The sequence below is a fragment of the Antechinus flavipes genome, chromosome 2, assembly GCF_016432865.1.
Source record: "Antechinus flavipes isolate AdamAnt ecotype Samford, QLD, Australia chromosome 2, AdamAnt_v2, whole genome shotgun sequence".
Classification (NCBI taxonomy): Eukaryota; Metazoa; Chordata; class Mammalia; order Dasyuromorphia; family Dasyuridae; genus Antechinus; species Antechinus flavipes.
The window spans coordinates 375822875-375848621 of NC_067399.1; the positions used below are offsets into that span (position 1 = coordinate 375822875).

At 35.0% G+C, this 25747-nt stretch overlaps 1 protein-coding gene across 2 annotated transcripts in view; it reads right to left on the reverse strand.

Annotated features, from left to right (window-relative positions):
• Positions 1-25747, reverse strand: part of DLK1 (delta like non-canonical Notch ligand 1) — a 44853-nt gene that overhangs the window by 8078 nt on the left and 11028 nt on the right. For both annotated transcript variants that reach the window (XM_051978362.1, XM_051978361.1), the window contains one exon: positions 8909-9050. In XM_051978362.1, coding sequence (XP_051834322.1) covers positions 8909-9050 — 142 coding nt within the window. The remainder of the gene's footprint in view (positions 1-8908; positions 9051-25747) is intronic.

Sequence of the window (25747 nt, forward strand, 5' to 3'; positions counted from 1 at the left end):
TCACATGCATTCCAGACAAAATATCTTATTTGATGTTCTCTATATAAATCAATCTTTTTCTTATCTCTATGCCTTTGCATAGGTTTTTTCTTATGAAATGAGCTCTCTTCTCACTCCCTCCTCAGCTCTAGTTCTACAACCTTCAAGAGGCCTTTCATGACTTACCAGAGTTTGTATACCTACCCCTGAAATTATTGTATATACTCTACATACATCCAATTACCAAATATATCCATTATTCACTTAGCTGTGAACATGTTGTATCCTTTCGATATGTTAATTTCTTGATGGTGGCACTATTCTTTCACATTGGTCTTTGCATCTGAAGCTCCTAGAAGTACCTTGAACAAAGCAAGGGATTAATAAATTCACTTTGATTAACTAAATGATGTTTTACTGCCCCTGATAGTCCAGTTTTACTCCTCCTTTGTCCTTATTCACTATTTAATGATAAAGTTGTGAGGGTCCTTCAAAGGGCCAATGCCAAGAATAAAGACTCTATTTTCTTTTTTTAATAAAACTTTTTATTTTCAAAACATATGCATGGATATTTGATAACACTGATCCTTGCATAGCTTTGTGTTTCAGATTTTCTCCTTCTTCTTCCCACCCTCTCCCCTAGATAGCAAGCAAGTTGTCAAACATGTTAAAATATATGTTAAATAAAATATGTATAAACATATTTGTACAATTCTCTTGCTGGACAAGAGAAATCAGATAAAAAAGAAAGTAAATGAGTAAGAAAACAAAATGCAAGCAGACAACAGCAAAAAGAGTGAGAATATTATGTTATGATCCACATTCAGTTCCTACCGTTCTCTCTCTGAATGTAGATGGCTCTCTTCATCACAAGATCATTTAAACTGACATCAATTATCTCATTGTTAGAGTCACGTTCATCAGAATTGATTGTCGTATAATATTGATGTTGTCATGTACGATGATCTCCTGGTTCTTCTCATTTCACTTAGCATCAGTTCATGTAAGTTTCTTCAGGTCTCTTTAAAATCATCCTCCTAATCATTTCTTATAGAACAATAATATTCCATAATATTCATAAACCATAAATTATTCAGCCATTCTCCAACTGATGGATATCCACTCAAAATGGATTTCCAGTTTCTTGCAACTACGAAAAGGGCTGCCACAAACATTTTTGCACATATGGCTCTTAAAGGTTCTACTTCTTTGCTTCTTTGTACTGACTGTGGAATGCCCTAAAGTGAGAAAGAAGTTAATGGCTTTCTCAGTACCAGTGGTCTTCTTGCCTCCTAGACTCCTTGTTTTAATACCACCAGTTTGTACAACACTCAGATTAATTATAAAAGTATTCATCTATAAAGAAAAGTGGGAATGGGGAATGGACATCTGTCTAGGAAATAACATGTAAGGGCTATAAGGACCACTTTCAAATATGACTTTTTGTAAATGTACTTTAAATGCTATCTCTAGAATTTAAGAATGAGACCAGGTGGTGCTGATACTTAAACCAGGTATGGTCACAACAGAAAAAGACAATTATCAGATGAAAAAATTAAAACCATTTCTAGTCATATGAAAAAATTCTCTAAATCACTATTGTTCAAATAAATACAAATTAAGACAACTCTGAGGTACCACTACACACCTCTCAGATTGGCTTAGATGACAGGAAAAGATAATGATAAATGTTGGAGGGGATGTGGGAAAACTAGAACACTGATACATTGTTGGTGGAGTAGTGAACTGATCCAAACATTCTGGAGAGCAATTTGGAACTCTACTCAAAAGGCTATCAAAATGTGCATGCCTTTTGATCCACCAATGTCTTTACTGGTTCTGTATCCCAAAGAGATCATGAAAAAAGAAAGGGACCCACATGTGCAAGAATGTTGTAGCAGCCCTTTTTGTGGTGGTAAGGAACTGGAAACTAAGAGGCTGTCCATCAGTTGAAGAATGGCTGAATAAGCTATGATATATGAATGTTATGGAATATTATTGTTCTATAAGAAACAATCAGCAGGATCATTTCAGAAAGACCTGGAGAGACTTACATGAATTATGCTAAATGAAGTGAGTAGAATCAAGAGAATATTGTACACAGTTACAAGATTATATGATGATCAATTCAGATGGACGTGGTACTTTTCAATAATGAGGTGATTTAGGCCAATTCCAATAGTTGTGAGATGGAGAAAGCCAAAAGCATCCAGAAAGAGGTGTATGAGGACTACCTGTGGATCACAATCACTTTTTTGATGTTTGCTCGCTTTTTGTTTTCTTTCTCATTTTTTTTCTTTTTGATCTGATTTTTCTTGTGCAGCATGATAATTGTTGAAAATATGTATAGAAAAATTGTATATGTTTAACATATGTTGAATTAATTGCTGTACAAGGAAAGGGGTAAAAAAATAGAATGAAAAATTTGGAACATAAGGTTTTGCAAGGGTGAATGTTGAAAACCATGCATATATTTTGAAAATAAAAAGATTAAAAAAAACCGAATGAGGTTATGGGAACATTTTAATTGCCTCCATACTCCCATTTAGGGGATAAAGCTTGGAAGTTCAATTTTCTTTTTAATTTCATACAATCTATTTTTGTTCCATTTTAAAAAAAAATGTTATTGATATCTTTTGCTTTAGCATCGCCTTTTTATCCAAATAGATTCCTTTCTTTCCTCAAACCAATGAGTCTTCCCTTTAAATAGAAAAGGAGGGGAAAAAGCAATTTAGCAGAACTAAACAACTTATCACCCAAGACTGATAAGATACTATTCTAATCCCACAGTCTGCAGAGAAGACAAGAAAACATTTTTCAAACAATCTAGGACATAGAGATGCCTTTTTCCTAGTCCTATCAAAAACATCTTCAATAGCGAGCTCTTCCTTTCCACATTGGCGAAAAACTTAGGGTGGGTTACAGTCATTTGCATGTAATAACAATTGTTTCAGTCATTCCAAGAGCAGTCACTAGTGGAGTTAGCAAGACTCTTTGATTAGAAAAGGAGAACAAGGTCTTGATTTGATTAAACCCTTACAACTACATATAGAAGGCAGTATGCTCTATAGAAGTCCAAAACTAAAAATCAGGAGACCTTGATTCTTATATTGGCTTTATTATTGACAAGCTGTGTCACTTTGTACAAATAACTTTTATTCCCTTAGTTTCATCTGCAAAAAGAAGCTATATTAAGTTGAAGTTCCTCATCCTAAAACAAGCAAACAAATAAAGAATAAAACAATTGATTAGTCTCCATTAGCTATAAGTCAATATCTCTCCACTCCTTATCTAAATTTGAAAAAATCCTCTATACTGGGTACCTGCTTTTCTTCTCCTCCCTCTATATACCCTTTTCAATCTGTTTTTTTCATGATTAAACTGCAACACTTTCACCAAAATTACAAGGGATTTTTTAATTGACATCATTTTTTTAAAATAATCTTTTTTAAAATTCCCATCCCAGAAGTATCCTATATACTCTTCCTTTCTGGGTTTTGATATATTACTTTCTCCTGCTTGTCTTCCTCTTGCTTCTTCTTAGTCTCCCTAACTGGGTTTTCATCTAGAACATGTCGACTAATTGTGAATGTACTTTCAACTTCTATTCTGGAACCATCTTCTTTTTTCTCTGTAAATTCTCTCATTTGGTGATCTCTCAGCTTTTAAAGATTTAATTAGCTCCATAAAGATGACTTCTAATATATATATATATATATATATATATATATATATATATATATATATATATATATATATATATGTTTACTTTAACTTAGGTACCAGATCATCAACTGATTCTTGGATATGTAGAAGTAGATGTCCTGCAGGCATCTCCAACTCAATAGATGTCAAACAGACCACATTATCTTCTCCCCAAAAAAAATCTTCCTCTTTTGAACTTTTGAACTTTCTTGTTACCCTTGAGGGCATTGCCTTCATTTTCTCACTCACCCTACATATAACACTTGTTAATGAATCTTGTGATTTTTATTTCTATCATATCTCTCACCTTTGTCCCCTTCCATCCATTCACAAAGTCATAACCTCAGCTATTCATCCCATCTCACCTGGATTATTGCAATAGCCTCCAAATTAATCTCTCAATCTCACATTTCTCCAATCCATTTTTTATAAAGTTGCCAATGTGATTTTCTTCTAGTGTACATCTGACCATACTGTCCCCCTATTCAAAAAATTTGTCACTCCCTAATATAATGCTTTTTAAAAGCTTTCTTTCTTTCTAGTTTTTTTTTTTCACTCCATGATTCACCCATACTTGCTATACATAAGTTTCCATCTTCTGTCTCCCTGCCTGGGCACTGACTGTGATCTCCTTATCCCCTTTTCTGAGAAACTATAGCTTCCTTTAAAGATTCACTCAATCACTACCTTCTGCAAAAGGCCTTTTCTGTCTACTCTAGCTGTTCATGTAAGCATGAACTACTCTAGGATGAATGACCTTGTCACTCAGTCATAAATTAAAATTTCCTAAGTACTTGTTCTGTGTCAGGCATTGTACAAAAATAAGCAAAACCTAATCTATGATCTCAAGAAGTTCACATTCTAATGGTGGAAACAATATGCAATTAACCAGGTACCAACAAGCTATATAAAGGACAAATAAGAAATGATGAACACAGGAAAAGCACCAGAATTAAAAAAGATCAAGAAATATTTCTTGTAGAAGGTAGAATGTTAGACTAGACTTGAAGAAAGACGGATGCCGACTTTTTGATGTATCTTGTATATTCTTACACATGTGCATATTCTCTCCCCAATTAGAATAAAAGCTCCTTGAGGGTAGGATTGTAGAAATTATATTTCATTCTTTTTTATATCCCCAAAATTTAGCACCATTCTGGTACATAGTAAGGTGTTGAAAAATATTTGTTGATTGATTGATTGACTGACTGGCTGATTGATGTGAACAGTTATAATTTGTTCATCTTGACATTGTGCTGTTGTTTAGTTTGGGTGCTTGGGAGCTGGAATAGGATATGGCCAAAACATCTCTGGGGGAAAGTGTGGTGACTTTCCCATTTCTTAGGTATTCAAAGAAGTCCATATCCCTATAATTTATACAACTAATTATTATTATTAAAATTCCCAGGGAGTTCTCATGGTATGATGACAAAAGTCTAGATTTGGTCTCAAAGGACATAGCGTTGAATCCTAGGACCTATGTGACACTGAGGAAGTTATTTAATTTCTCTGGACCTACCTTAGGGTCATAGTTACAAAATGAAAGGTGGGATTATATAATCTCTAAGATTCCTTCTGGCTCACAATCTATGGTCCTACGACATATACGGTTTTTTTTTGTGTGTTTGACCCAACTCATTCATCTATTATATCCAGTTTCTTTTGATCAGAGAGATGATCCTAAATTGTCCCCATCCTCCTTTTTGGAAAAGTTTTCTGCTTTGATTTTTTGAAATTATGGAGATTGAATGTAGATTAAAGCATAGTACTTTTATTCTTTTTTGTTGTTTGCTTTTTCTTTCTTAAGAAGTTTTTTTTTCTTTTAATATGATTTTCCTTGCGCAGCATGACAAATATGAAATATGGAAGAATTGCACATATTTAACCTGTATCAGATTGCTTGTTGCCTTGGGGGGGAAGAGAGAGAAAAAAATTGAAACACAAGGTTTTGCAAAGTGAGTGTTGAAAACTAATTTTGCATGTAGTTGAAAAAAATAAAATACTATTTTTTTTAAAAAAAGAGTAATATTCCTAAATAGTTATAACTTTTTTTTCCTACAGTTCTTTCTATTGTAATGCACACTCTTAGTGCCTCTGGTGTAAGGGCTTACTTAGCTCTCCTAAGGGCTGCTCATCCATCTTTGGTATCCACCACCCAACTTTCACTTATAACTCCAAGAATCTGTAACATACTCAGTAGCCTCACCATGATAAAACCATTATAGATGGGTAAATCAGGCTGAGGGTACCTGGCAAGTCTCAAAGCAGTTGGTGAATTAGAGGGATGTCTAAGTCAGTACATGAAGAGTTTCCCTAATAAAATGGGTCAGGTGAGAACAATTTATTCCAGTGATCATGAAGCAGCTGAAGCAGGCTCTCTGGTATATATAGAGCTTAGTCAGACAATAAAGAGACCAAAGTCATCCATAGTATCCCAGCACCTTTACTTTTGTTCTACCACTGGTCTTTAATGACTCAGGAAGAGAGAGTAAAGATGGAAACTTTGTATAATTCTGCCTTGCTCAAATCCAATTCACCCACAAGTCAAAAATGTCATCTGTGATATCATTGGTCCTCTTTAAAAATAAAGGAAAAAGATAAAACTACAGCAACAACTATACCTTATGTGTTCATTCATGATGACTGAAGATAATAATTATTCTGTTTCAGTATGGTTGCTCTATTAGTGAGATACCAAGTACAATTGGAAAAGCACTGGATGTGGTTTCAATTCATTTAACTTTTCTTGACTTCACCTTTAAAATGAGGGGGTTGGACTCCTATTTTAAATCTTTTCAAAAATTGCATTATAAGTATATCCATTCAAAATCATTAAAGTCACCAGAACTCTATTAGCCATCCATTTCAGTATTAGGTAGATTTTTAATGTCTTCAAGTTTTTCATCTTTTTACTCTTTTGATATTAAATAACTCCTAAACTCTCAATCTTCTTTGATTTAATCTGTGTTCATGAATGAAATAATTTCTCACAATTATCTTACAGTGATATGTAGTATTATTGTATAATCTGGAGCTAACAAAAAGTAATATGAAGTCCTTGCCTAGAGCTGGAAAGATCTGCTTCCAGTTTTATTATGATGTAGTATTAGTGTCTAATAAAAGCACTCATAGCTTCAGTTCATTTCACATACATTCAGAATTTGTTCACTTTAGCTAGTTTTAAGTTAGTCAACACCATCTGCCCCTAAGCATTAACCAGCAGATGGAATAGTATCATTTTTAATTTGTTCTGATATGTCTTATCTACTTGAGGACACAAAACAAGAAATAACACTCACTCCACTGTCAACCACATTAAGCTGATCACAACAATGGTTTTGAATAGGATAAAATATTCTGACCAACTATTGTTATTGTTGCTTTTTGGTCATTTTAGTTGTATATACATATATATCTAACTCTTTGGGATCTCAGATTGAGGTTTCTCAGAAAAGATACTGGAGTAGTTTGCCATTTCCTTTTCCAGCTCATTTTACAGATAAGGAAACTGAGGCTAACAGGGTTGAGTAATTTGCTTAGAGTCACACAGCTGGTAAATGTCTGAGGTCAGATCTGAACTCATGAAGATAAGTTTTCCCAACATCAGACCCAGCACTCTATCCACTGTACCACTTACTGACAAACTACAGGTGTGCCCACATACCATATGCCAGTGTTGCATCATAACAAAATTGGAAATTTATTTAATCCCTCCTTTATATATTATTATGTGCCCCATTTCCAAAATTTTCTTCTTCAAGCTAAATATCCCAATTCCTTTAACCAGCATCCAAAATATGACCTTGGATATCCATATATCTAATCCCCTGTCATCCCTCTTTTGCATTCATTTCACTTGGTCAATGTCCTTTCTAAAACATGGCACCAGAGCTAAGCACAATTTGTGCTCTACAATTTATTCCTTTCAATCTTGTACACCATAGCTTAAAAGATAAAGAATTTAAAGAAACATCACTAGCTTCACCACTTTCATGGCATTAACTAGTCTGGCAAAAACTATAGTCTTTAAAATCCACTTCTTACATTTTAAATGGCAGTTTAAAAGGTAAATACCTTACCAATATTATGTAAATAATTGAGAAATATACTTTGATTCACTGGCCCCAATTTACTTCTATTCATACACATCAGAATTTTAAAGCATATCAAGAATATTAATATCAAATTACTTTGGGCTGTGTCATAGCAAGGCAAAATTCACCTGGGTTGTGTGTGTGTGTGTGTGTGTGTGTGTGTGTGTGTGTGTGTGTGTTTAAAGGCAATTGGATGTCATCCAGAAGCATTGTGAATTACAGTGAACTTGGAATCAGGACACCTGGTTTCTAGCATCTGTTTTTCATTAACTAACAATGTGACTTTTGACAAATTAGTCCCCCTCTTTGGTCTTCAAGTTTGTTAACTTACAATGAAAGTGAAATTGTTCTCACTCTAAAACATATGATTCTGTGATTATGAGGAAATTTCCATCTTAAAAATTCTATAGTTCTGAGGCCTCTCACACTCCAGGTACTATGATGTTATCTACATTTAAGAGTTTATAATTCAAAGCCTCTTTTTGTTCTAACAGTTTATGAGCTATCCTCTAAATGAGTGGTTCTTAACCATTTTGTGCAGTATGAATGTCTTTGACACCTTGGTAAAGTCAATAGATGATGTCTCAGATCAATGTTTTTAAATGCACAAAATAAAGTACTTAGAATTACAAAGAAAACCAACTATATTGGTAAAGATGTAAACATTTTCCATACAAATTCATGGATCTCTTAAAATCTATATGTGGAACGTTGCAATCTATAGGCCCCAAGTTAAGAACCACTGTTCTAAATTCCCTTCCAACTCTAACATTCTATGTTTTGTGACTTTAAGGCTCCTTCTGGCTATAATATTTCATTTTCTATCATTCTAAAGCTATTTTAATCTCTAATATTCATAATTTAAGTTCCCCTCAAACCCTGACATTCCAAAGTCCCTTTTGGCTTTATTATATTCTATGTTATATGATTATTTACTCTCTTCAACCTCTGACATTGTAAGACACTGTGACTCAAAATACCTTTAACCCTGTTTCTTCTATTCCAGAAAAGGAATCCCTAAAGAAAGAAATTCCTGCCATCTGAAACAGGTTTTTACTAAAAAGATCTTTATGGAATGAGAAATGAAAACTACCTAGAACATTCATAAATTGCTGAAAGTGAAGATTTACCCATTAATAACACAAGGTCCTTCCTTAAAATGGCAGTTTCTTCCTGAAGAACCAGGGGCACAAGCACATTTGGAGCCACTTTCCTCAGAGCCAGTGCATGTCCCATTCTTGTGGCAGGATTTGGCAGCACACAACTGGAGATCTAAGGAAATATTCAACATATTCAATATTATTCCCTCTCATCTGGAAAATCCTCCCACCCAAAAGCTCTGCTCCACCATCCTGCTGTTCATTTTAACTCATGTAGAATAGCTGGTCACTTATTATGAAGTTTTCCCCATTCTGGGTGATTCCTTTACACTTTTATTCAAAGCCCATAGGCCAAGGTCTCCCACTGCATCCAGAGTCCTTTCCAGTATTGCTGATCTATATCTGGCCAATGGATCCAGATGGCTCCATAGGAGAAAGTAAGACTGGTAATTTTGCACAGCCTTTCCTCACTTCAATCAAATGATTGATTTGCATGTCATGGCATTACCTCCCTGATGTCATTGCCTCTTCAAGAATGATGTATAAACAAAAACAACCTGTCCAAGCCTTAAAAAAAAAAACAATGGCTTTCGGGTTTGTGCTATGCCAGTCAAAGGAAACAGTCCCCAAAACAAGGAAGCAGCAAGTGTGGGAGAGCAGAAAGAGATGCATAAAGAACAGGGTTCAAAGGAAGGAAAAGTACCCACATATACAAAAATGTTTATGGCAGCTCTTTTTGTGGTAGCAAAGAATTGGAAAATTAGTAGATGCTCATCAATTGGGAAATGGCTGAACAAGTTGGGGTATATGAAGGTAATGTAATATTATTGCTCTATAAAAAATGATGAACAAACTGATTTTAGAAAGGTCTGGAAAGATTTATATTAAGAGATGCAAGTGAAACAAGCAGAACCAGGAATACATTGTACAATACAATACAATAACAGCAAGAATATGCAATGATTAACTATGAAAGACTTGGTTCTTCTAAGAATTGAACTAGATAAACTCTAAGGTCTGTCATTCTTTGAATGATTCTGGTCTGCCATGAAATCACTGAGCAATCCCAATAGACTTTTGACCAAAAATGCCATCTGCATCCAGAAAAAGAATTAAGGAGACTGAATGTAAGTCAATTCTGTATTCACTTCTGTTTTTTTTCCCTCTTTCCCATTATTTTTCCCTTTTGCTCTGATTTTTCTCTCCCAACATGATCTATAAAGCAATGTGTATTAAAAATAAATAAATTTACTAGGGAAAAAAAAAGAACAGAGTTAAAGGAAAAACAGCAGAAGCTAGAACAAAGGAGCTGGAAACAAAACTAAGAGAATAAATTAAGTATAAACTAATATCAGGTAATCATTCATAGCAGTCAGGATTTCTACCTTCAGCAAAGCCTTGAAAGTAGATAGTTCAGTACAGAATTTTTTTTTTTGATAATCAGATCAATAAAAGTGTCTTGCCTTATACCCTAGCTAAAGTTATCCACACCATCTTCAAAATATATTCCATTATCCTGCATTCTAATTTGAGTTCAAATTACTTTAAAAATCTCAAAGGCCAGTCCCCTCTTCTTTCTACTAATCCAGATTCTCTCTTCCCTTCATGCTAACATTCCTGATATGAGTAAGAGTCAGACTAGGTGACCCATAAGGACCCAACCACAACTGAGATTTTTTTTTGGATCTTTTGGATTTTATTTCCCCCCAATTATATGTAAAAATAATTAACTTTTTTTTAACTTTGAGTTCCAAATTCTCTTCCTTCCTTCTCACTCTCCCTCATTGAGAAAGTAAGCAATTCAGTATAAGCTTTATACAGACCACTGAGATTTGATGATGCTATGATCCAAGGTTCAACTGTGCCTTCCATGAAGCTTTTGCTGATAAATCCAGTTTATACTAATTTCTCCCTCTTCTTATTTTTTTTTATAATCTATCCAATCCATTTGAATTTCCCATAAATACCTTATCTGGCACAGGGAGACTTGAACTGGCAATTACAATTTCACTGTTTAATTCTTCTCATGTTAATTTTCTCTCTTACCACTGTTATGAGCTATTTTTGTTTTCTTTTTTATTAATTTTTAAATAAAATTTTATTTTTCCAAACACTTGCAAGATAGTTTTCAACATTCACCTTTGCAAAACCTTGTGTTCCAAATTCCCCTCACTTCCCCCTCTCCCTCCTTTTTCTTTTGAATTTTTTTCACATTCTCTCACAATGTCTAAAGGTTTCATACACCAGATGCTCTCTCTGCCTCATTGGTCTCCTAATGCAAAAGACTTAATATCTTCTCAATGTACCTACCACAGTTACTCTACCCCCCCTAACCCTGTAAGCCTACAACAATTGGTGGAGTACCTGTAAACCATTGAATTCATAAATTTAGTTCAGCCCTCCCATCCCATTCCCATAAAAATACCAGCAAAGTAACCTAAAATATAGAAACATTCAATCAATAAACATAATTTTAAAAATGAGAAATTCAGCATTGTGGGATGGAATGAGTCCTGGACTGGAAGATTTGTTTTTTAATTTTGGGCAAGACATTTTCCTTATTTGGGCCCCAGTGTCCCCCTCCCCCACCTCTGTAGAATAAAGAGTTGAGCTCGATAAATTCTAAGATTTGATATTCTTTGAATGTTTCTAGTCTCAATTCTGCCATGAAATCACTGAGCAATCAGTGAAAGTCACTTACTTCTCTTCTCTGGGTCTCATTTTCTTCATCTATAAAGTGAAAAGACTGAACTAAATAATATCTGGGTTTCTCTCAGTTCTATCATCATATTATTCATAGGATTTAAATTTATCATTTCTGATAAGTCTGAGAATTCTGGGAAAGAGGGAATGGATTTTGCCCAAAGCTAGAGTGTGTCATAGAGCTACTGGTTATGCTCTGCAATTAAGAAATGGCCTAGTGCAAATACTCATGGGAAGTATGTTGGTTAAAAATTTGCCTCTAGGGGTGATAAAGGAACAAGTTGAATTGAGCTGCCCTAGCAGTCAGAATGATTGATCCGATGCTGAGAAGTCAGTGTGAATGGTAGGGAAAGAAAATAGCTAAATATATGGAAGTTAATTTAGCCATTCCTCAATAACAAAATGGTAAAGGGCTGTACATAATTCTCAAAAGAAGAATAGCAAACAATTGACAATCATATGCAAGATTACTCCAAATCACTAATAAAAAAGAAAGGCACAAGATTACACAGATGACAAGAGGAGAGATGACAAAAGATGGAAAGAATCACTTAGCATGTGCATGACACATAGTAGGCATTTAATAAATGTTTATTGAGAGTCAGTGTTGGAAGGAGCAGCTTCAGGGAGATAGGCAAACTAATATACTATCATAAGTGTTAAAATTGGGTCAACCTTCCTGGGATATAATTAGGAATATAAACTTTGTTTTTAAAGTAAATAAAGTAAAAAAAAATAAAAACAGACATTCTTGCTCTTCCCCAGGTTAAAGACTAAAGAATTACCTTATTTACATTGAAATATCCAAGGTAACACTTTTTTGTGCAGTCTCAAAGAACTAGAAACAAAGTAGGTGCCCATCAGTTGGGAAGAGCCAAATAATTAAGGAATATCACTGAACCATTAAGAAACAATGAATATGAAAATTCAGAAAGGCCTGCCAAAATACAAACTGATACAGACTGAAGTAAACACAATTAAGAAACTATATATAATGACAACAATGCAAACAGAAAGAATGTATGTACACACCAACACATAAGCTTGAATGAATGCTGTGTAATGGATTTTAATGATGGCAGGTAGGTGGCAACAAAGTGCATGGGGATCCACTGAAGTCTTTATGAATTCAAATCTGAACTCAGACCCTTACTAGCTGTGTGACTCTGGACAAGTCACTTAATCCTGGTTGCCTCAGTTTCCTTATCTCTAAAATGAGCTGAAGAAGGAACCGTGGGGAATGGAGGAAAAGGGAGGAGAATGGAGGGAAGGGGAGGAAAGGGAAAGGGAAGAATAAGAGACAAGGAAGAAGAAAAGGAAGAGGAGGGGGAAAGGAAGGGGAAAGGGAAAGGAGAAGGAAAAGTGGAAGAGAAGAGGGAAGAAGAGGAACAGGGAGAAGGGAAGGGAAAGAGAAGGGGAAGGGGAAGAGAAGGAAGAAAGAAAGGGGAAGTTTATCTAGTTTAAGACAAGAAGTCAGGTGAGTCAGAAAAGGAGGTTCCATATCAGTTAAACTGAGGATGTGCAACTCTATGAACAAGAACTTTGTAACTGTTTATAAAATTCCCTAAAAGATATTAAATTCAAAAAACATTTATTAAGCATCATGCTACTAGCTAGGGGTATAACAACAAAAGCAAAATACTCTCTATTCTATAAAGACTTGCATCATTTTTAAAGTCAGTTGAGGGAGAGAGTAGACAACACTTACCAAGAAAGATCAATACAAAATATCTAACAAAGTAGCATTGACAGGAAAGGTAAGATGTTAACAACTGAAAAATAAGGATATGGGAAACAACTCTATCTGACACATTTTGCTTGATGTTTTTATTTCTCTTTTCAAATCGTGCTGGCAAAGGGAAAGCTAAAGTTTACCAGGCAGTATTGTGCCATACTTCCATGACTGCATCTTCCCACAAACATTTGTTTCTCAAAAAGGGAGCAAAATGATCAATAAAAGCATAGTTGAATGGCAGGTTGAGTAAGTACATGTTCAACACAAGAAAATATAATGATTATTTATCCATCTCTCTGTGAAAATCAGCCCTTCAGGCTCAAGTAAACAGGTCCTATTTATGGTCAGTTAAGCCTCATGTTCTGTATTGTCTACTTGGGGATTATCTCCTGTGGAAACAAAATGGATAGGTATCAAATCTGGTCAGTTATAGGGTAAACATAGAGCAGGGATGAGAGGGGTAACAGCTCACTCACCCAGCAACCAAAGTCTGGATCTAAAAGTAGTTGTAATTTATTGTAATGTAAAAGTTGTAAAAGTCCTGATGGAGGACTTGGAATAATGTATACATCTTAAAAGAGTCCTTAAAACAATTTGCTATATTCTGTTCCATTTATTTTCAAATTTTTAACCTAAAATCATCCCCTGGAGTAATTTCATAATATAAAAGTTGTTTTATCTTATTAATCTCTAAGTTCTGAAATGCAATGAATGACTTGAGAAGTTCTTTTAGATGCAGATGGACAGAATATGTGTAAATAAACAAACAAATAAACATATTTATATGTGTACACACACACACACACACACACACACACACACACACACACATATATATACACATGAATGAATGAATGTCCTTCCAAGAGTTCTGATCTAAATGCAATTTGAGGTCAGTTTCCTGAAAGATACTAACCTTCCAATTTAGGTTAATAAACTTTCAATCACCTTCCCTTTTTTCAACTTGTCAAATCCCTATTTAAATGTTAAACATGTTTAATATTATTTCAGGATAGCTAGGCAGTTCAGTGAATAGAATACTAGATCTAGAGTCAGGAAGATTCATCTTCTTGAGTTCAAATCTGGCCTCAGACACCAAGTTGAGACCCTGGGCAAGTCACTTAACTCCATTTTCCTCAGTTTCTTATCTGTAAAATGAGTAAAAGCAAATCACTCCAAGATCTCTACCAAGAAAATCCCGAATGGGATAACAAAGGTTGGATATAATTGAAATAACCAAACAATTATATTATTTCAGGAATAATTCAATTAATCTATAATCATCAAGGAACTTCCTCCACATGAACAAATTACAACCTAGTCATACCTTCTCCTCCTGTGCAATTTTTGTCCATATCTTCTTATAAATCCTCCACAGTACTTATTTATAATGCTGAACACCTCCCTTTGCTTCATTTGTTCCATTTTGTTATGTTTTATTGATTTCATTTTAGCAGTGCTGTTTGCAGTTGGGCCCCTGCCATTTCTGACTCTCACTGGATAACCAGTCCATATCTTTTTTAGATTATTTTTCTACCTGATGATGCCTTTCACACTTCTCTGGATACCCAACTCATGCTACTGATGCATTATAGCCATTTTTACATCTTTGGAAATAGGAATCATTTTTGTATTTGTAGCCCCAAGACTTAGAAAAAAGCCTTAATTTCTTTTTTTTTTAATTTAATAATTACTTTATATTGACAGAATCCATGCCAGGGTAATTTTTTTTACAACATTATCCTTTGCACTCGTTTCTGTTCCAATTTTTTCCCCTCCCTCCCTCCACCCCCTCCCCTAGATGGCAAGCAGTCCTTTACATGTTGAATGGGTTGCAGTATATCCTAGATACAATATACATATATTGTAGTGCAGAACTGAACAGTTTTCTTGTTGCACAGGGAGAATTGGATTCAGAAGGTATGAATAACCCGAGAAGAAAAACAAAAATGCAGATAGTTCACATTCGTTTCCCAATGTTCTTTCTTTGGGTGTAGCTGCTTTTGTCTGTCATTTATCAATTGAAACTGAGTTAGGTCTCTTTGTCAAAGAAATCCACTTTCATCAAAATATGTCCTCATACATTATCATTGTTGAAGTGTATAATGATCTCCTGGTTCTGCTCATTTCACTTAGCATCAGTTCATGTAAGTCTCGCCAGTCCTCTCTGTATTCATCCTGCTGGTCATTTCTTACAGAACAATAATATTCCATAACATTCATATACCACAATTTACCCAGCCATTCTCCAATTGATGGGCATCCATTCATTTTCCAGTTTCTAGCCACTACAAATAGGGCTGCTACAAACATTTTGGCACATACAGGTCCCTTTCCCTTCTTTAGTATTTCTTTGGGATATAAGCCCAATAGAAACACTGCTGGATCAAAGGGTATGCACAATTTGATAATTTTTTGGGCATAATTCCAGATTGCTCTCCAGAATGGTTGGATTCGTTCACAACTCCACCAACAATGCATCAGTGTCCCCGTTTTCCCGCATCCCCTCCAACATTCATCATTATTTTTTCCTGTCATCTTAGCCAATCTGACAGGTGTGTAGTGGTATCTCAGAGTTGTCTTAATTTGCATTTCTCTGATCAATAATGATTTGGAACACTCTTTCATATGAGTGGTAATTGTTTCAATTTCATCTTCTGAAAATTGTCTGTTCATATCCTTTGACCATTTATCAATTGGAGAATGGCTTGATTTCTTATAAATTTGAGTCAGTTCTCTATATATTTTGGAAATGAGGCCTTTATCAGAACCTTTAACTGTGAAGATGTTTTCCCAGTTTGTTGCTTCCCTTCTAATCTTGTTTGCATTAGTTTTGTTTGTACAAAGGCTTTTTAATTTGATATAATCAAAATTTTCTATTTTGTGATCAGTAATGGTCTCTAGTTCATCTTTGGTCACAAATTTCTTTCTCCTCCACAAGTCTGAGAGATAAACTATCCTGTGTTCCTCTAATTTATTTATAATCTCATTCTTTATGCCTAGGTAATGGACCCATTTTGATCTTATCTTGGTATATGGTGTTAAGTGTGGGTCCATGCCTAATTTCTGCCATACTAATTTCCAATTATCCCAGCAGTTTTTATCAAATAATGAATTCTTTTCCCAGAAGTTAGGGGCTTTGGGTTTGTCAAACACTAGATTGCTATAGTTGACTACTCTGTCTTGTGAACCTAACCTTTTCCACTGATCCACTAATCTATTTCTTAGCCAATACCAAATGGTTTTGGTGACTGCTGCTTTATAATATAATTTTAGATCAGGTACAGCTAGGCCACCTTCATTTGATTTTTTTTCATTAATTCCCTTGAGATTCTCGACTTTTTATTGTTCCATATGAATTTTGTTGTTATTTTTTCTAGATCATTAAAATATTTTCTTGGAAGTCTGATTGGTATAGCACTAAATAAATAGATTAGTTTAGGGAGTATTGTCATCTTTATTATGTTCGCTCGGCCAATCCAAGAGCACTTAATATTTTTCCAATTATTTAAGTCTGACTTTATTTGTGTGGAGACTTTTTTATAATTTTGCTCATATAATTCCTGACTTTCCTTTGGTAGATAGATTCCCAAATATTTTATGGTATCAACAGTTATTCTGAATGGAATTTCTCTTTGTATCTCTTGCTGTTGGGTTTTGTTGGTGATGTATAAAAATGCTGAGGATTTATGGGGATTTATTTTGTAGCCAGCTACTTTGCTAAAATTTTGAATTATTTCTAATAGCTTTTTAGTAGAATCTCTGGGGTTCTCTAGGTATACCATCATATCATCTGCAAAGAGTGATAGTTTGGTTTCCTCATTGCCTACTCTAATTCCTTTAATATCGTTCTCGACTCTTATTGCCGAGACTAGTGTTTCTAATATGATATTAAATAATAATGGTGATAGTGGGCAACCTTGCTTCACTCCAGATCTTACTGGGAAAGGTTCCAGTTTTTCCCCATTGCATATGATGCTTACTGATGGTTTTAAATATATGCTCCTGACTATTTTAAGGAAAAGTCCATTTATTCTTATGCTCTCAAGTGTTTTTATTAGGAATGGATGTTGGATTTTATCAAATGCTTTTTCTGCATCTATTGAGATGATCATATGGTTTTTGTTTGTTTGGTTATTGATATAGTCAATTATGCTAATAGTTTTTCTAATATTGAACCAGCCCTGCATTCCTGGTATAAATCCTACTTGGTCATAGTGTATTATCCTGGTGACGATTTTCTGTAATCTTTTTGCTAATATTTTATTTAAGATTTTAGCATCAATATTCATTAGGGAGATTGGTCTATAATTTTCTTTCTCTGTTTTCAGCCTACCTGGTTTAGGTATCAGTACCATGTCTGTGTCATAAAAGGAATTTGGTAGGACTCCTTCAATCCCTATTTTTTCAAATAGTTTATTTAGCATTGGAGTTAATTGTTCTTTAAATGTTTGGTAGAATTCACATGTAAATCCATCTGGTCCTGGGGATTTTTTCTTAGGGAGTTGATTGATGGTTTGTTCTATTTCTTTTTCTGAGATGGGACTGTTTAGGATATTTACTTCTTCCTCTGTTAGTTTGGGCAAGCTATATTTTTGGAGGTATTCTTCTATTTCATTTAAGTTGTTGAATTTATTGGCATAAAGTTGGGCAAAGTAACTCCTAATTATTGCTCTAATTTCCTCTTCATTAGTGGCAAGTTCTCCCTTTTCATTTTTAAGACTAACAATTTGATTTTCCTCTTTCCTTTTTTTAATCAGATTTACTAAGGGTTTGTCTATTTTGTTGGTTTTTTCATAGAACCAACTCTTAGTTTTATTAATTAATTCAATAGTTTTTTTACTTTCAATTTTATTGATCTCTCCTTTTATTTTTAGAATTTCAAGTTTAGTGCTTGACTGGGGGTTTTTAATTTGTTCCTTTTCTAGCATTTTTAGTTGCAAACCCAATTCATTGACCTTCTCTTTCTCTATTTTATACAAATAGGCCTCTAGAGATATGAAATTTCCCCTTATTACCGCTTTGGCTGCATCCCATACATTTTGGTATGATGTCTCATTATTATCGTTTTCTTGGGTGAAGTTATTAATTATGTCTATGATTTGCTGTTTCACCCAATCATTCTTTAGTATGAGATTATTTAGTTTCCAATTATTTTTTGGTCTACTTCCCCCTGGTTTTTTGTTGAATGTAATTTTCATTGCATCGTGGTCTGAAAAGGATGCATTTACTATTTCTGCCTTACTGCATTTGAGTTTGAGGTTTTTATGCCCTAATATATGGTCAATTTTTGTATAGGTTCCATGAACTGCTGAAAAGAAAGTGTATTCCTTTCTGTCTCCATTACATTTTCTCCAGAGATCTATCATATCTAACTTTTCTAGTATTCTATTTACCTCTTTGACTTCTTTCTTATTTATTTTGTGGTTTGATTTATCTAATTCTGAGAGTGCAAGGTTAAGATCTCCCACTATTATAGTTTTACTGTCTATTTCTTCTTGCAGCTCTCTTAATTTCTCTTTTAAGAATTTAGATGCTACACCACTTGGTGCATATATGTTTAATATAGATAGTGCTTCATTATCCATGCTACCCTTTAGCAAGATATAGTGCCCTTCCTTATCTCTTTTAATTAGATCAATTTTTGCTTTAACTTGATCTGAGATCAGAATGGCTACCCCTGCTTTTTTGACTTCACCTGAAGCATAGTAGATTTTGCTCCAACCTTTTACCTTTAACCTGCATGTATCTCCCCGCTTCAGGTGTGTTTCCTGTAAACAACATATTGTAGGATTCTGACTTTTAATCCATTCTGCTAACCGCTTCCTCTTTATGGGGGAGTTTACCCCGTTCACATTTATGGTTAAAATGACCAATTCTGTATTACTTGCCATCTTGTTAACCCCGGTTTATGCTTTTCTCCCTTCTTTCCCCTTTCCCCCCCTTCCCAGTATTAAGCTTGTGAGCACCACTTGCTACTCACAGCTCTCCCTTTTTAGTATCCCTCCCCCCGCCTTAGAGTTCCTCCCCCTAACTTACCCCTTTCCCTCCCAGTTCCTGTATTCCCTTCCGCTTAGCTTATTCCTTCCCTTTTCACTTTTCCCTTCTCACTTTTCAATGAGGTGGGAGAAGTTTCACCATAGATTGAATATGTTTTTTAAGATTTTTCACTTAAAGCCAATTCTGAAGGCAGTAAGATACCCACTATATTCATCCCCCTCCATTCTTTCTCTCAGATATAATAGGTTTCCTATGCCTCTTCATGAGATGTACTACCCCCACTTTACCCTTTTTCTGGTACAATGTCCTTTCCACATCAATTTCTAGAACAAGGTATACATGTATTCTTTATACATCTATATAGTCGAAATATAGTTCCCAAGATTAATCTTTACCTTTTTAGATTTCTCTTGAGTTCTATATTTGTAGATCAAACTTTTTGTTAAGTTCTGGCTTTTTCATCAGAAATAGATAAAATTCGCTTATTTCTTCCCTGGAAAAAGATGCTCATTCTCGCTGGGTAAGTTATTTTTGGTTGCATACCAAGTTCCTTAGCCTTTCGGAATATCATATTCCAGGCCCTTCGATCTTTTAATGTGGATGCTGCCAGATCCTGGGTGATCCTTATTGTGGCTCCTTGATACTTGAATTGGGTTTTTCTAGCCGCTTGCAATATTTTTTCCTTCGTCTGAGGGTTCTGGCATTTGGCCACTATATTCCTTGGTGTTTTGATTTTAGGATCCCTTTCAGTGGGTGATCGATGAATCCTTTCAATGTTTATTTTTTCCTCTGTTCCTATGACTTCTGGGCAGTTCTCTTTGATAATTTCCTGGAAAATACTGTCCAGGCTCTTTTTTTCATCATGTTTTTCTGGAAGTCCAATGATTCTCAGATTGTCTCTCCTGGATCTGTTTTCCAGGTCTGTTGTCTTCCCCCGAAGGTATTTCACATTCTTTTCCATTGTTTGATTTTTTTGGATTTGCTTGACTGTTTCTTCTTGTCTCCTCGAGTCATTCAATTCCAATTGTTCAATTCTGATTTTCAGTGAAGTATTTTCTTCACTCACTTTTTTAAAGTCTTTTTCTAATTGTCCCATTGAGTTCTTTTGGTCTGTGGAATTTTTTTCCATTTCGCCAATTTTGTTTTTTAGAGAGCTATTTTCTGTTTCCAGTTCACCAATCCTATTTTTCAAGGATTTTACTTCTTTATCCACTCTCTCTTTAACTGACTTCTCCAGGCTCTTTTGCCAAGCCTCCCTCTCCTTTTCCCATTTTTCTTCTAGCTCCCTTGTGAGAACCTTTTTAATTACTTCTATGAGGTTCATCTGTGCTGAGGAACAGATGATCTCCTCCTTTGGGGATTCACCTGGGGATTGTCTGTTTTTAGTCTCCTCAGGATTTAGAGTCTGCTCTCTATCTGTATAGAAGCTGTCAAGGGTTAAAGTCCTCTTCAGTTTCTTGCTCATTCTGTCTAATAATCAAAGACAAACTAGCAAAGAAAAACAGAAAAAACTGGAGTCTTTCTTTGGGGGAGGGGCTAGGTATGTTACCGAGCTTCCTCTCCAGACTGCGGGGGGCAGCAGTGAGGCACTAGCAGGACTGTGCTGCTCCTGCGCTCTAAGATCCCAGAGCGTGCTGAGTCACTGTGGGGGAGGAAGGGGGGGGGGGGGGCGGCCAGGTATATATATACATATATATATATATATATATATATATATATATATATATATATATATATATATTTGAAGGACCATTATGTGAATGAGGGATTTGACATTCTACTTGTCTCTAGGGAATACAAATAGGAAGAATGAGGAGAAGCTGCTGAGAGGCTGATTAGGGTTTAAAGTAAGCAATGGTTTCCAAAAAGTAGAGCTTTCTGAAAATGGAAAGATCTATTTCATTTGCTACTGAGTTTCCCATCGTTTGGAGGTCTTTGAGCAAAGTCTAGATGACCACTTGCAAAGCTTAATGTAAAGAAGATTCCTGCTCATATATAGATTTGAATAAATGGCCAGGCCTGACCACCTAATCAGTGCAGTACTGGTGGCTTCCACACTTCTCAGCCCAGAAATACCAAAGAAGAGCTGGAAAATTAGCAGAAATGGTCTGTGGAGAGTGGGGCCTCAATTTGAGACCCCAGCAGTGCAATCCCAATGCAGATTGCCCCCAGCTCCAGATCAGACCTCAGCTTCAGCAAGGTTAGACCTCTGAATCAGCAGCAATGCTAAAGGCTTCTGGACCTCTCAGCCCAGGGACCCCAGGGAGGACTCAAAAGGTCAGTGGAGAGGGTCATTGGCAATGGTTGAGGTCTGATGTGCAAATCCAGCACTGCCTGATCAGTGCAGTGCAGATCCAGTACAATAGATCTTACAGCTATAGTGAGGTAGGGACACACCTCACAGCTCCAGGGCAGAAAAGTGGGCTTGTGTTCAGATTCCTAGAGGAATTTCTGAAAACAGCTGCACAAAAACCCAGAAGCTTGGTTTAGATAGTGCACCTTCCATCTTGGAAACAGAGTTCTACTTTAACAAAGAGTATAAAACCAAGTAATAAGCTATGAAAATGAACAAAAAAATGTTTCTAACTATTAAAAATAATTATGGTGACAAAGAAGATCAAAACATACACTCAGAAGATGATTGCAAAGTCAAAGGTCCTACAACCAAAGCCTCCAAGAAAAATAAGCATTAGACTCAGGCCATGGAAAAGCTCAAAAAGGACTTTGAAAATCAATAAGAGAAACAGAGAGAAAATAAGAGAAAGAATTGAGAGAGGTACAAAAGGAAGTACAAAAAGCTAATGAGGAGAAGCATGCCTTCAAAAGCAAAATTGGCCAATTGGGAAAGGAGGTATTTTCCCTGAGGAAAATAATTCCTTAAAAAATAGAATTGAGCAAATGGAAGCTAATGACTTTATGAAAAATCAAAATATAATAAAGGAAAACCAAAAAAGGAAAAATAGAAAAACTGTAAAATACCTCACTGGAAAAACAACTAACCTGGAAAATAGATTGAAGAGAAATAATCTAAAAATATTGGTCTACCAAAAGTCATCATCATCAAAAAAAAAAAAAGATCCTGGACATCATCTTTCAAGAAATTATCAAGGAAAACTGTCCTGATATTCTAGAACCAGAGGGCAAAACAGAAATTGAAAGAATATACCAATCACCTCCTGAAAGACGCCCCAAAATAAAAACTCCCAGGAAAATTATAGCCAAATTCTAGAACTCCCAGGTCAAGGGGAATATATTGCAAGCATCCCCCCAAAAAAATTCAAATATAATGGAGCCATGGTCAGAATAACATAAGATTTAGCAGTTTCTACATTAAAAGACTAGAGGGCTTGGAGTATGATATTACAGGGAGCAATGAAGCTAAGATTACAATCAAGAATCACCTGCACAGCAAAACTGAGTGTAATCCTTCAGAGGAAAAAGTGGTCATTCAATAAAATAGAGGAGTTTCAAGCATTTATGCTAAAAAAAAAAAAAAGACCAGAGCTGAATGGAAAATTTGATTTTCAAATACAGGACTCTGAAGAAGAATAAGGAGGTAATCAGGAATATATATATATAACAAGGGCACAGGTGTGAATTGAATATGAAGGGAAAATATCTTTGTGTTTTTTTTTTTAATGATGAAAATAAGGGGTGAGAGAGGAATGTACTGAGAGAAAGAGAAAGGGAGAAGCGGAATGGTGCAAATTATCTGCCATGAAAAAGAGCAAAGAGAAAGCTTTTACAGTAGAGGGAAAGAGGGAAAGGAGAGAGTGAGTGACTGAACCTTACCCTCATCAGAAATGGTTCAACTAAGAAATAATATATATATATTCAATAGGGGTGTAGTAGGAGGTAGTAATCAGTAGCAAAACAATTTTGAGGAGGAACAGGTTGAAAAGACAAAGAGAATAAGTGGGGGGAAATACAATTAGCAATTGTAATTGTAAAAAAAAAATTGAAGCAAGTTTCTCTAATGGAATCTTATTGTTCTCTGGAAAATGAAAAACAGGATGATCTTAGGAAAAAAAAATCTGGAAAATCCTCCAAGAACAAAGTGAAATATACTGTTTACAAAGTAACAGCAATGGTTTGGAATGATCAGTTGTAAATGACTTTGTTATTCTTAGTAGTACAATTACCCACACCTACTCTGAAGGACTTATGATGAAAAATCCTATCCATACCCAGAAAAGGAACTGATTGAGTTTGATTATATGTTGAAGCATTCTCTATTACTCTCTCTCTTTATTTTTAAACTTAATTTTTCTTGAAGGTTTTTATTTTCATTCTATAATTCATAAATTAGAGATTTATGTTTTCTTCCACAACTTGATTGTTATGCAAATTTTTTGCATAACTTCACATGTTTCTTAATTTTGGGTGGGGATAAACAACCTAGAACTCAAAAATCTTAAAAACAAATATTAAAACATATTGTTTTCAATATAACTGGGGAAAATACTAAATAAATAAAACATTTTTAAAATAAAAAATAAAGTTAGCAGTGATGTCTTACTTGTCGAATCTAGTGACCTATTTTCAATTCTTACTCTTCCTGATCTTTCTTCAGAATTTGAAACTGCTGGCCACCCTTTCTTCTACATTTTTTTGATATTATTCTCTTCTGAATTTTGTCTAAAATTTCTAACTACTCCGAAGTCTTCTCTCCATTTTGAGGTGGAGTTTTTGGATTTTTTTAGTGAAACCATTCTATCTTAGTTTGTCTCCTATATTCCTTCTAAGTCTTCTCTGATGAATCATCAACCATATCCCACTTTGTAACTGTGGATATACAGCAAGACTCTATCCTGAACTCTTCTCTCTTCTTTCTACATTCTTTTAGTGGTCTTCTCAAATCCTCATTAGTTTAATAATCATGCCAAATCTACTTATTTTTTTGGCTGAGGAGCATAAAAGAAGAAGCAATGGGTAGCAGTTTAGGCTTCATTATTAAAGAAATTTCTTAACAATTAAAGGTAATCAAAAGTGCAATAGTCTGTCTGAGAAAATAAAAAAATTCTTCCTCCTGTAATATGAATTTTTTTAGTATGGATAACATTATTATGGATTTCCCTGGAGATTTATGAAAGTCTTAAAGCAAAGATTGAATGACTAGTTATGTATGTTTTCATAAAAACATTTTTTGGATATAAGTTGGATTATATAGTAAATCAATAAATCAATCAATAAGCATTTATGTACCTATCCCATGCCAGGCATTATGCTAGGCATCCCAATTCAAAACTTCTATGATTCTGTAATTCTAACACCTGCTATGGACCATCTTTGCAGAAAAAAAATCTCTTCTAATAAGATTAAGACATTGGTAATTAGTTCCCCTGGATGTAATCCAAGTTTGATCTTTATAAAGTTTATCTTACACAGAAAAGCCATGTTTTATTACATCCCTGTATCTAATACTTCCATACTGTAGGTAATTCCCAAAACAGTAAAGATCACAGGCCAGAGGTGATATGGATAGTGGAAAGAATTCTGGATTTGGCATGAGGACGACCTCATTCCTAGTCCCATGTTAGATATATATTACATATGGGGTCTTAGAAACATCACTTAACTTTTCTATCCCTCAGTTTTCTTATATGTAAAAATAGGAAATTAGATTTAAGATCCCTTCCATTTCTAAATTGATTATTTTATGAATCTGTGGTCTACACATAACTGCCAATCCTGGGCAACTTTTTTCTACATCTCCCAGACAGCCTCCATTGTATGGTCTAACCAATTTGGTTAGAAGTCATCCTATGGGTCATTCCCTATTCTGTGATTGTAACTGGAGTGCATAGACTATCAGTCCCTCACTCTTACTGCATGGACAGGCACCTTCCTCTCCTTCTAGCTATACTTCCCTTTGATGATATCTCTTATACCATTTCTTGTATACATTTATTGCTTTATAACACACACACACACACACACACACACACACACACACACCCATCCATGTTGTCCTTTGGATCACCAAGAAAAGAGTACATATTAGTGTTTAAAAATGGATTTGTATGCCAAAGAGCAGCTTGGGACCATTCAGAATGCTGTGCAGTTTCCCAAATGGGATCTAGTCTAGTTTCTTTCTGCTTAATTTTTGGCCCAGTTCATTATTCATTATCCATCTGCAGTTCCTGAAATCCATATTGATGGGCCAAATTGGCATGCTCCCTATAGACTGCATGTCACAATCTGGGCTGCAAGCCTTTTCCTATCATATATGACATTAGTGTCTATTTCACTAAGAAAAGTTGGTCACATTTAGAGGCTCAACTCAATTAGTACAAGGTTAGCTAGGTAGAACTAGGTTCTCCAGATAACCTTGGAATGAATAGAAAATTATTATTATTTTTTTAATTTGGAATTTCCATAGGATTTCTTCCATAAAACTAGTGAATGCCTTTGGCAAATAAATAGCTCCC